Source organism: Bos taurus, chromosome 17, assembly GCF_002263795.3.
Source record: "Bos taurus isolate L1 Dominette 01449 registration number 42190680 breed Hereford chromosome 17, ARS-UCD2.0, whole genome shotgun sequence".
In the NCBI taxonomy this organism is placed as follows: Eukaryota; Metazoa; Chordata; class Mammalia; order Artiodactyla; family Bovidae; genus Bos; species Bos taurus.
In genome coordinates this window covers 12,599,102-12,611,777 of record NC_037344.1, presented here as the reverse complement: position 1 = coordinate 12,611,777, position 12,676 = coordinate 12,599,102, and the positions used below count along the sequence as shown (strand labels likewise).

At 42.4% G+C, this 12,676-nt stretch overlaps 1 protein-coding gene across 4 annotated transcripts in view; it reads left to right on the top strand.

The window, feature by feature from the left end:
* The window catches only part of C17H4orf51 (chromosome 17 C4orf51 homolog), a 50,291-nt gene that overhangs the window by 21,920 nt on the left and 15,695 nt on the right, over positions 1–12,676 (top strand). The window contains exons 3-8 of one of the 4 annotated variants that reach the window (XM_059876246.1): positions 4,467–4,525; positions 6,931–6,994; positions 7,863–7,936; positions 9,053–9,091; positions 10,195–10,362; positions 10,976–11,695. In XM_059876246.1, the coding sequence (XP_059732229.1) occupies positions 4,467–4,525; positions 6,931–6,994; positions 7,863–7,936; positions 9,053–9,091; positions 10,195–10,299 (341 nt within the window). In that variant the 3' untranslated portion in view covers positions 10,300–10,362; positions 10,976–11,695. The remainder of the gene's footprint in view (positions 1–4,466; positions 4,526–6,930; positions 6,995–7,862; positions 7,937–9,052; positions 9,092–10,194; positions 10,363–10,975; positions 11,696–12,676) is intronic. The other 3 variants (XM_059876245.1, XM_003587121.6, XM_003587122.6) reach the window with 3 other exon arrangements.

Here is a 12,676-nt window from a genome sequence, read left to right as displayed (position 1 = left end):
AAGGAGGGAGATAGAATCATATAAAATGCTCAATTAAAGCAACAGAAGGCAGAAAAAGTGGAAGTCATAAATAGGAATAAGGGCAAGAAACAAAACAGTAACCAATATGGTAGAGGTTAATCCAGCTGTGCCAACAGTCATGTTGAACATCAATGCTTTAAATACACTAGTTAAAAGACAGAGGTCAGTGGATCTGAATACAAGATCCTATCACATGTTATCTACAAGAAACCCACTTTAAATATATTAACTCAAATAAATAAATATATTTGAATGGGTTAATTAATATATTAACCCACTCAAATAGATTAACGGTAAATAAATGGAAAAAAATACTATGTTAATACCAATTAAAAATAAAGCAGGAATAGCTATATTTCACACAAACAGACTTCAGGGCAAGGAAATTCATCAGAAATAAAGAAGGGCATTTAATAATAATGATGATGATATAATAATAAATAATAATGATAAGGGGGTTAATTCTCTAAGAAGACATAATAATCCTTAACACATATGTACCAGACAACAGAGTATCAAACTATATGAGGCGACAACTGATAAAACTTTAAGGAGAAATAGAAATAGAATGTTTGGAAATTTCAACATCTTTCTATCAGAAGTAGACAGATCTGCTGCTGCTGCTGCTGCTGCTGCTAAGTCGCTTCAGTCGTGTCCGACTCTGTGCGACCCCACAGACGGCAGCCCACCAGGCTCCCCCATCCCTGGGATTCTCCAGGCAAGAACACTGGAGTGGGTTGCCATTTCCTTCTCCAATGCATGAAAGTGAAAAGGGAAACTGAAGTCGCTCAGTCGTGTCCGACTCTCAGAGACCCCATGGACTGCAGCCTACCAGGTTCCTCCGTCCATGGGATTTTCCAGGCAAGAGTACTGGAGTGGGGTGCCAGTGCTTTCTCCGTAGACAGATCTAGAAGACAAAAAGTGAGTAAGGACATAGTTGAACTCAAACACATATCAATTGGATATAATCAACATCTATTACATAACTTCATCCAACAATAGAAAATATATTCTTCTCAAGCTCACATGGGACATTCACCAAGATAGGCCACATTCTGGCTCATAAAATACACCTTAATAAATTTAAAAGAATAGCATTCATAGAATGTCTGCTCTCAGACCACAGTGGAATTAAATTAGAAATCAGTAACAAAGATTACTGGAAAATCCCCAAATACATGGAGATTGCACAATATACTTCTAAATAACACATGAATCAAAGAGGAAATCTCAAGAGGAATTTAAAAAATATTTTGAACTAAATGAGAATACAACTTAAAATTTGTGTAATACAGTAAAAGCAGTGCTTAGACAGAAATTTATAGCATTTCATCGATTTATCAGAAAAATATAAAATCAATTTACTTTCCATCTTAGGAAACTAGAAGAGAAAGAGCACATTAACCCACAGTAAGCAATAGAAAAGAAATAAGTAGTAGAGGAGAAATCAATGAAATTGAAAATAGGAAATCAAGAGAGAAAATCAAGGAAACAAAAAGCTGGTTCTGTGAAAAAAATCAAGAAAAATCAGTAAGACTCTAGACAGGCTAACTAAAAAAAAAGTAGAGAAAGGACATAAATTACTATCAGAAATAAATCAAAGAAGGAAAATCACTACAGAGCTCACAGACATTAAAAAGGATACTAAAGGAATACTATGAAAAATTCTATGCTGACAAATTTGATAATCAAGATGAAATGGACCAATTCCTTGAAGACATAAACTGTCAAAACTCAATAAGAAAAAATAGAAAATCTGAATATGCTTATATCTATTAAAGACATTGAATCAATAACCTTCCCAGGCCGAAAGCAATAGGCCTAGATGGGTTCACTGGTGAATTTTATCAAACATTTAAGGAAGAACTTATACCAATTCTCTACAATTTCTTTCAGAGGTTAAAAGGTGAAGGCTGCTACTGCTGCTAAGTCACATTAGTCGTGTCCGACTCTGCGAGACCCCATAGACGGAAGCCCACCAGGCTCCGCCGTCCCTGGGGTTCTCCAGGCAAGAACACTGGAGTGGGTTGCCATTTCCTTCTTCAATGCATGAAAGTGAAAAGTGAAAGTGAAGTCACTCAGTCGTGTCCGACTCTTAGCGACTCCATGGACTGCAGCCTACCAGGCTCCTCCGTCCATGGGATTTCCCAGGCAAAAGTGCTAGAGTGGGATGCCATTGCCTTCTCCAAAAGGTGAAGGAAGTCTTCCTAATTCATTCTATGAGGTCAGCATTACCCTAAAACCAAAGCCAGACAAAGAGATTACAAGAGATATACAGATAAATACATTTCATGAACACAGATTCATAAATCCTCAGCTAAATATTAGCAAATAAAAGAATTATACACCACATCTAAGAAGAATTTATTCCAGGCATACAAGGCTAGTTCAACATTCAGAAATCAATGTATCCATCACATCAACAGGCTAAATAAAAAATCATATGATCATATCAATACATTCAGAAAAAGCTTTTGACAAAATTCAATACCCATTCATGATAAAAAGTCTTAGTAAACTAGGAAAAGATGGGAACTTCCTCAACTTAATTAAAAAAAATCTACAAAAAACCTGTAGGTAACATCATATTTAATGACAGAAGCTCAAAGCTTTCCCACTAAGATCAGGTACAAGGCAAGGATTCTCCTCTCACCACTCCTTTCAACATAATACTGAAAGTACTAGCTAATGCATTAAGACAAGAAAAGGAAATAAAAGGTATAGAGATTGAGGAGGAAAAAACGAGACTCTCTTCATTCACATATGAGTCAATTTCCTATGTAGGCAATCTAAAAGAATTGACCAAAAAGAAAAGAAAGTCCTGGAACTAATAAAGATTATAGGAAGATTGTAAGATACAAGGTTAATATATAAAACTTGATTGCTGTCCTATATACTAGCAATGAACAAGTAGAAATTGAAATTAGATTCAGTGCAATCCCAATCAAAACCACAAGTTATTTTGTGGATATCAACAAAGTGATTCTAAAGTTTACACAGGGATGGATAAACAGAGCACAGAGGACTTTTAGGACAGTGAAAAAACTCTGTGTAATACTATAATGATGGGTGCATGCCTTTATATATTTGTCCAAACCCATAAATGTACTGGCTTTCCTGGTGGCTCAGTGATTAAAGAACCCATCTGCCAATGCAGGAGATGTGGGTTCGATCCCTGGGTTGGGAAGGCCCCCCAGAGAAGGCAATGGCAGCCCACTCCAGTGTTCACCTGGAGGATTCCATGGACAGAGGAGCCTGGTGGGGTCACGTGGGTCACGAAAGAGCCAGACACAACTTAGAGACTAAACAATAACAGAATGTACAACACCAACAGTGAACTGTAATGGGAACTGTGGACTTTGGGTGATTATGATGTTATTAATACACTGTCGGTGTACCAGCTGCAACAATGGTTACTACTCTGGTGGGGGAATGCCAATAATGGGAAAGCTATGCCTGTGTTGGGGCAGGGAGTATATTGGAATTCTGTATCTTTCTCTCAGTTTTGTTGTGAACTTAAAATTGCTCTAAAAAATTAAAATCTTGAAAAAAGAGGAACACTTAAAAAAGGTTAATTTTTCTTTCTCATGGGGGAGAGGGGACATAAAGAATTATTTTGTAGCTAAATTAAAATTTAAGAAAATTAATACTGAACACAGGCCCAATTTTAGACTTACTTCAAGAAAACCTTATAGAGAAAGCCAAAGGACATGTAAAACTGAATTACTCTGATAACATTTTTAAGCTGTAAATTCAAATACTTTCAATGTCTTCTTGGCTGTTGCCAATAGGATTTTCTTTGACGAAGACAGTAAAGGATGGCTGGTCTATGCCCACCAAGGGAAAGGCAAGCCAGTGAGAGAAGGCAGGCATCACAGACATGGGTGCTCTTGTGCTACTGGTACTGGAAAAATCAAACAGAATTATAACCCTGAGACCATACAAAACTTGGGAAAATTTGCTAAGGGATATTAGGTTTGCACACACAAATGAGATGAGTTCTTTGTTTGCCTGAATAATTTAGAAAACATTTAAGAGAACATGAGTTTGAAATCTTATAGTTTGTTTTTTGTATACCGATAAACAATAAATAACATTATAAAGCTAAAAAAAAAATAATGTTAAAGTGGTTAAAAAAAATAAAAACATTTTTACCCACTCACCCTGGGAGCTCCAGAATGTTAACTATATGAGTTAACTTTTAGTCACAGCTTTGTCTTCTTACTTTTCTGTTGATCAGATTCTAAAGGGAAATAAGTGATGTGTGTACAATTTGCTGCTGCTGCTGCTGCTGCTAAGTCGCTTCAGTCGTGTCCGACTCTGTGTGACCCCATTGATGGCAGCCCACCAAGCTACAATTTGTTGGTATAGCCTAATTGGGAATGTAAGAAATTTTATTCTAACACTGGGTTTGATCCTGGTTTTTCTTCTTCATTTGCATGCAGGACTGTTGCCGCATATAAGCAGTTCCTTTAAAAATTCATCTATTGTCAAGCATGGAGTGGTGAGTCCAACATTTCTCACTGATTGTTTACGTGTAGAGTTTAAATGACTGCAGACTGCTTTGTCGTTATTAATTAGAAAACAAACAAACTGGAGCGGAATGAAGTTGTTAATATATTCATTCACGGAACATTTATTTTTGAGTGCTTATTATACATTTAGCTTTCTTCTAGGTGATGGAGATATAAGATTACCAACAGGAGTTGTGAGATGATGATTCTCTGCTTCTTTCACAGTCATGAATTTTCCCTCTTTCCCATGTGTGACAATAACTATACATTACTACATCCACAGTTAAAAACAAAAGCAGCTCTTCTCTGATTGAAAACTTTCAAATAATACAGAGAAACAGAAACAAAGGAAAAGTTACCTGAAACCCTTCCCCTCCTCCCAGGGATGAACACCATTAATATTTTAGTGATCTTCCTTAGATATCTCTCTCTATACTTATGTGTACATAAAGATGCTCCCAGGGGGCCTCCCTGGTGGCTCTGTGGTAAAGAAAACAGCAGTCAACGCAGGAGACATGGGTTCCATCCTTGAGGCAGGAAGACCCCACATGCCGCAGAGCAACTAAGGCTTTGTGCCACAACTTCTGAGCCTGTGCTCTAGAACCTGGGAGCTGCAACCACTGGAGCCCTCCTTCCTAGAGCTGGTGCTCCTCAACAAGAGAAGTGAGGGCAATGAGAGGCTTGGCACCACGACTAGAGAGGAGACCCTGCTAAACACAAGTGGAGCAAAGCCCACGCAGCAACGAGGGCCCAGCACAGCCCAAACAATTAAGAAGTTTTTTAAAGATGGACACAGTCATACACACAGAATACACTGATGGGATCCACTGTCCTCTGTAATCTGCTTTAATCACTTAAGGTTTTCATGGACCTCTTTCACTGTTAACATAATCATTATTTTAATATATACATAATATTCTATTCACTGGATGTATCATTTTAAAAATATGCCATATTGCTGGGCATTTAGGCTTTTCAAATTTGTAACTTACAAATTCTGTGGGAACCAGTAAATTTGAATGTAAATTTTTTATAATTGTGCAATCATCATCTCAGAGTACTTTCCTATAGGCAGAATTATTGGGTCAGAAGGCATACTTATTTTAAATTCTGATTTATGGCCAAATTGCCTTTTAGAACATTGGTTTTATGAAACAGCAGCTCACAAGAGTGCCTGTTTTCCTATATTTTATCTAATGCTGGCTTTTAAAATAATTTTAATATTTTCTAGTTTGATAAAAATAGTTCAATTTTCTTTTGATTTTCATTTCTTTATCATTGAGGTTGAGCATCTTCTGTTTACTAGTTATTCATACTCTTTTCTTGAATTATAGTCAGTTCTCATTATTCAAGGTAGTTATCTTTTTTAAAGTGTCTACTAACATGACTCAGGGAATACGGAACTATTGCTCCTAAGAGAAATACAGGGTCTCTTTCCTGTGAGCCTCTGGTCATACGATTTTCACCAACCGATCAATGCCTAAGTTTGCGTTTCTGTTTAGCAGCACCTTATTTGACGTATATTGTTGGTTCATTAACATTGATCCTACAGCATTATAACTTGTGCCTGCTGCTGCTGCTGCGTCGCTTCAGTCGTGTCCGACTCTGTGCCACCCCATAGACGGCAGCCCACCAGGCTCCTCTGTCCATGGGATTTTCCAGGCAAGAACACTGGAGTGGGTTGCCATCACCTTCCCCGAACTTCTGCCTAAACAAAGCTTATCTAACAATCGTATTTTCTCTGTAAGGCACGTCAGCCTTCTCGCACTTAACAACACTAAGCAGCACATCAGCTCTGCACCTGGGGGCCGTTTAGAACAGGGAGGTCATTAACAAAACGCACGGAAAGCCGGAAGGTGTGGCACTAGATAGGCTGCAAAAGGGTGACTTGTTTACAGAACCAGAACTGAAACAAGAAGGCAGAGCGTGCTCTTGTCGGGCCTCCACCAAGAACATGCATGCCGAGTGACTCCAACTGTTTGCCACTTTGGGCATGTCCTTGAATGATCTCAAAAGCACTGTAAGCATTGATTTGGAATGGAATCCATGAGCAATGACGATCGATCGTATTCACTTCCTTTGACCACCTTTCTATTGGGGTGTTTAGCTTTTTCCTAACTATTTTGTATAAGCTATTTGCATATAAGGATAGTTATGTTATATTTGCATATAAGGATAGCTATGTTATATTTGCATATAAGGATAGCTGTCCAATTTTATAAATATTTTCTCCAATTTTTTCTTTTCATTTTAGTATTAGTATTTTGCTATGGTGGCTTTTGACAGCAGTATCAAAGTGCCTTTTGAATGGGGAGGACAACAGTGGAAAAAGAATGTGATTAAATTTCTATTGTTGTGAAATTGGTTGATATTTGTTTTCATCTCTTCTTCAAAGGCACACCAAATTCTGTCTGGGGATTTTCCTCCAGCACGTCCTCCTCCAGGTTATGAAAGACCATGTAAGTCTGATCCGAAACTACCACTTTACATCCACATTTTGCTTTTAATTATGATCTTTATCAGATATTTTCATACCTTCCAGAGTCTGAAGCCATTTAAGGCCTTTTGCATTTCTGCCTCCTTCCTCCCATCACACACTTTATTACTTCATTGTACATACCTCTCCCTGGAGAAGGGAATGGCAATCCACTCCCGTGCTCTTGCCTGGAGAATCCCATGGACGGAGGAGCTTGGCAGGCTACAGACCATGGGGTCGCAAAGAGTCGGACACGACTGAGCGACTAACACACACACACAAACCCCTCCTAAGCTAAATGGAAGGATGGTAGGATGCAGACATAAAAACAGAATTCCCACAGAGCCACTTGACAGCAGCAGCTCCAAAAAAGACTACATGTGAGAAGGTTGTGCTGGAGGCAGAAGTTGCGGATGAGGGAAGGTGGGTAGTGTGTGTGTGTGAAGTAGGCAGTGTGTATGGCTGCTGCTGCTAAGTCACTTCAGTCGTGTCCGAGTCTGTGCGACCCCATGGACTGCAGCCCACCAGGCTCCGCCGTCCCTGGGATTCTCCAGGCAAGAACACTGGAGTGGGTTGCCATTTCCTTCTCCAATGCATGAAAGTGAAACGTGAAAGTGAAGTCGCTCAGTTGTGTCCGACTCTGTGTGACCCCATAGATGGCAGCCCACCAGGCTCCTCCGTCCATGGGATTTTCCAGGCAAGAGTAACTGGAGTGTGTTGCCATTGCCTTCTCCTAGTGTATATGGAACTATTGATTAAAAAATGGTTCAGGAGTACAGTTCATCTATTCCTACTGTAATAGACTTTACCATGAGTACCTAGCCCACTAGCAGTCTGTCTCTCTACGATAGATGCGAGAATTAAAAAGCCAGCACCGAAGAGCCTGATGAAGTACAGTCTTCTAAGGAGAGAGCTCCTGAAACACGTAAGAATCTTTTTGCTTGTCACCCAACAGTGGCTCCTTGGGAGTGTCAACAATTCTGCATAGTGTATCCTCCAGGGTGGAGGTGTATATATGTTTAGAGTCGGTGTGAAGGTAATCCAACATTTACAGTCACGTGACACATAGAAACAACTCTGGAAACAGACTGTTTTGATAAGCAGTCTTCCCAAAAGTATCATGAACATTTCTTGTGTTGGTCTCTTATTTTGGAAACAAGCCTCAAAGAGGCGTAGGGGGACTGGAACTTCTCTTGTACCGTCTAAATGCTCATCAGTGACGGCAGGGATCTGCTGGATTCCACCTCGTGTGAAAAAGGCAATAAGTTCTCAGACTGTCCTTCCCTTTGGGGGACCCACCCACCCAGGTCATGTGCCCATTCTGCCACCCGCTATATACTGGCCCTGCTCCCCCTGACATGGGTCTCTAGAGCCCAGGCTTTGTCTTGCCTGCTCAGACTTTCTCCAAACCAGTAATTTTAAGCAGGAGGTGACAATGGGATTCTTCCGCTATCATAGGAGTTCTAGCAGACACTTCTAGAGAAAGAATAAAAACTGGTTTCTACAAGCACCCTACTGACTTTACTTCATTTAATATAAAAGTTACAGGGACTTCCCTGGTGGTCCAGTGTTCCTAGTGTACAGGGCACAGGTTCCATACCTGGTTAGGGAACTAAGATCCAACATGCCTCACAGTGCGGCCTAAAAAAAAAAAAGTTATAATGACTTTCGCTATCTTATTACTTTTGCTTATTAAAATTTCTCTTTAAATCGACTTTAAAAAATGTGGCCTCACCCTAAGTAATTATATTTATAGCACCATCAGTTTGGTATGCTAGTTATGTATATTAGAAAAAAAAAAACTCTGACCATTAAAATAAAAAATGTTATTCAAGTACTACCTAACATTATCACAAGAACTACCAGTACAGACAGTATAGATAGATATCACTTGGGAAAATGCTAGTCTATGGGCACCAACTAGCTTATCTGATACATTTAGCTAACGGGACAGGGTTAAACAGCCCACTTGGTTCCCAGGTAACTAGAATGGTGGTATTCCAGAAATGGCATATTTGTCTTTATTTTTTTTTTGCCTTAGGACTCGGTAACTTTCCTAGCTCAGGAGGGCAGAGCTGTGGTAAGCTGTGGAAAGAATTATTCCGGGGCATTTGAAGCTGGGCAGTCCACTGAATGTCGTATTATGCAGACAGCCAGGGACCTCCCTTCACTGAAGGGTTGGTGCAGGCTTCTAGGAAGGGTAGCTGATTTCCTGAAAGTGTGTTTACTGCGAGCTGGCCTCCTGGGAGTTGCCTGGGAGAATCATTAACTATTGTTAAATAAATAAGTCCCTCTCGCTGCACAGAGTTGTACTCGTTCCAAGCCATTCCACTGCCAGTGTCCGCAGCTGTTCAGGGGGGACAGTTGTCTGTCTCTTCGAGGGGCTTCCCCGCCCTCCCTCCCCTAAAGTGAATGTTCTATACTCACAGTAGCCTCTTTTAAGTCAACAATTCCCGACAAATTAATGACATTACATCCTGCTCTTGTTTTTATGGTGCAACAAGAAGCTGAAAGTACAACACACACGGGCACACCCCACACAATTAACACGGGCTCCTTGTTTGGGAAGCCTTGGGCCTAAAATTCTGAATAAAAGAAATCACCATTTTTAACTTATATAATAAAGCAAAATCAATTTTTATATTATGATCTTCATCCGTAGCAAGTAAGGACTGAATGAAAATTTCAACCATCATTAACGATATTTTCACTTTAAAAAGTATTTGCTTGGTAGCCATCGTCTAAATATTTATATTTCTGGGTTCTATCTTCAAGAAGTTCATGCTGTAACACTGGAAAGTAGAGAAATCCACACCCAGGGCTATCTGGACTAAAAGGATGGTAGGGAAGACAGGGGAAATACTCTTACCGCTAAAGGATGATTAAAGGGCAGCAGCAGCAGCAGCAGTGAACGGGTGCCGTTATTGATTCCAAGAGATCAATGATTCGGTTATTGATTCTAAGAGTTCTTGCCCCCCTTTCCTCTCCTGCTTATTGATCTGGCCTTCCTGACACAGACACGATATATGAAATAGACAAATTAAAGGAGATGGAAGAAAATGCTGGAACAATCCCAATTTCTGCTCGTCATCGATGTCTTGGCAATTTAATTCCCAACTGTGCAAAAACTAACCTTAGCGGATGGGCGAGTGCTGACAACTGGGCCATTTTTTTTCCCCCCAGTTTCGTGAACCAAGTGATTCTATAAGCAAGACTAGTTCATCTGGAGGCTCAGAAGCTGATCAAGTCGTTTATACTCGGAAAGGACCATTCTCGTCATTCGTTTAGCTGAGTTGGAAAGCGAAGCCACAAAGTTGGCGGCTTTGAGCCTGCTTTATTAACGACTTGGAGGTATGAGTGGGCCCGGGAAGACACGGACCTAGGCAGGTTGGTTTTCTTGGGCATTTCCCGGACATCAAAAGCCTTCATCCCTCAATTTGTTTTTTCTCTCAAACTGGAAGAGGGGACCAAAGTTATCATTATACTGATCATTAAACTTTTCTGTAAAGACTTGGAAGCAGGCTTCTCGGCAAGAACCACAGAAATGGTGGTGTGGCCCCGACAGCTGTCGGCTCTAGCGTCCAAGGAGCCAGTGCCGTCCATCTGGGCGCCCCAGGCGGGGAAGGGCGCAAGGGCGTGAGAAAGGCTCTTTTGTATTCAGAGCAATCGTCGCCAGAGCCGCAGCCTCGTACAGCAAGCCTCGCACAACCAGCTTCCTTCCCCGCGAGGGGCCGCGGAGAAGCAAGTTGGCGGGAGGGGGCGGCTGGCGGCGTTGCGGGGGCGAGATCTGGGGGCGGAGCGAATCGCGGCCTTTCTCTTCCCTGCAGAGCGGCCTCGCGTCCCACAAGCCCCGCCCACATCCCGCCCCGCCCACATCTCAGCCCCAGCCCCGCCCCACCGCGGTCTTCCTCTCGGAGTTCCTCGGGCTGAGTTCCGCCTCTCTCTCGCCTCTCCTCCTCTCCAGGTCAGCCCCCTCCCTCCAAGATCCTCCTCCTCCTCCGTGCCGAGATCCGTCGCCTTCTCCGGCTCCTCCTCCTCCAGTTCTACGACCCTCCTCCACTGCATTCCCAACGCCCCCTCTGGCCCCACCCGGGCTCGATGTGCCAGTCCCTCACCCCGCCCCGCACTGCCCACGACCCCGCCGCCCCAGCCTGTGCCTCTGCCGAGCGCCCTAGAGGGAGGTCACCCCTGCGGAGACACTATGCGGGGGAAGCCATCGCCGCTGTCCTGGGAGCCAAGGGCCCCGGCGACTGCTGTCCCACCGAGGGGGAAGCTGAATCTCGTGTGGTTATGGAAGTAGCTGCCCCCTACCCCTCTTCCTCCGCACGCCCCTAGCCTGCTCTCTGCCTGCTGCCGGGTTTACTCCCGTTTAGCAAACAGACCTTCTCCACATGGTTTCTGTTAAATAGAAAAGGCAATTAAAAGTCGTACCACCACCTCTACCTCGTCCCTCTCCCAAACCTCCCAAACCTTCCCAAACCTCCTAGTGGTTATTTTTGTTCTTTAGCCCAGGTTAGGCTAAGTACTATCCCCGAAAGCCTTCTGGTCTGATTCCCAGGATCCCTTCGTATGGTTTCCATTAAGGGCGCCAAACTGCTTTAAAACTGCTGCCTTGGAGCCACTCAGAAACCTCCAGGATTTTTGCCTTGGCCAGCTTCATGGAGAAGCTCTTGAGCAGAGGGAGGTAAAGGCCTCTGTTGAATGTCGACTTAAAGAATGCTTATGCTGCTGCTAAGTCGCTTCAGTCGTGTCCGACTTTGTGCGACCCCATAGACAGCAGCCCACCAGGCTCCTCTGTCCCTGGGATTCTCCAGGCAAGAATACTGGAGTGGGTTGCCATTTCCTTCTCCAGATTTAAAGAATATTCACAATTTAAAAATTGAGTGTTATATTTTATTTGGTGGGCAATGTAAAGACTTCAAGCCCAGGAGACAGCATGTCAAGTGACACAGTGAGAATTGCTCAGAAGAGGCGAGGGAAGGAGCCAGGTTATACGAAGTTTTATAGCAAAGGGCAGTAGTCTAACTATCAAATGATTATTGTTAATTAAAGAAAACCAGATATCCCAAGTTAAGGAATTTAGTGCTTTTCTATGATGGGAAGATGCATGAATCTGTTGTTACTGTTCAGTTGCAAAGTCATGTCCAACTCTGAGACCCGGTAGACTGCAGCACGCCAGGCTAACCTTTCACTATCTCCCAGAGTTTGTTCACATTCATGTCCATTGAGTTGATGATGCCATCCAACCATCTCATCCTCTGACACTCCTTCTCCTCTTGCCCTCAATCTTTCGCAGCATCAGGGTCATCTCCAGTGAGTCAGCTCTTCACATCAGGTGGCCAAAGAATTGGAGCTTCAGCTTTAGGATCAGTCCCTCCAAAGAATATTCAGTGTTGATTTCCTTTAGGATTGATTAGTTTGATCTCCTTGCTGTCCAAGAGACTCTCGGTTCTTTTCCAGTGTGCGTGAGTGTTAAGTCGCTTCAGTCATGTCTGACTCTCTGCGACCCTTTGGACTGTAGCTCACCAGGCTCCTCTGTCCATGGGGATTCTCAGGGCAAAAATATTGGAGTGGGTTGCCATGCCCTCCTTCAGGGGATCTTCCTGACCCAGGGACCCAACATGCATCTCTTCTATCTCTTGCATTGACAGGCAGTTTTTACCAC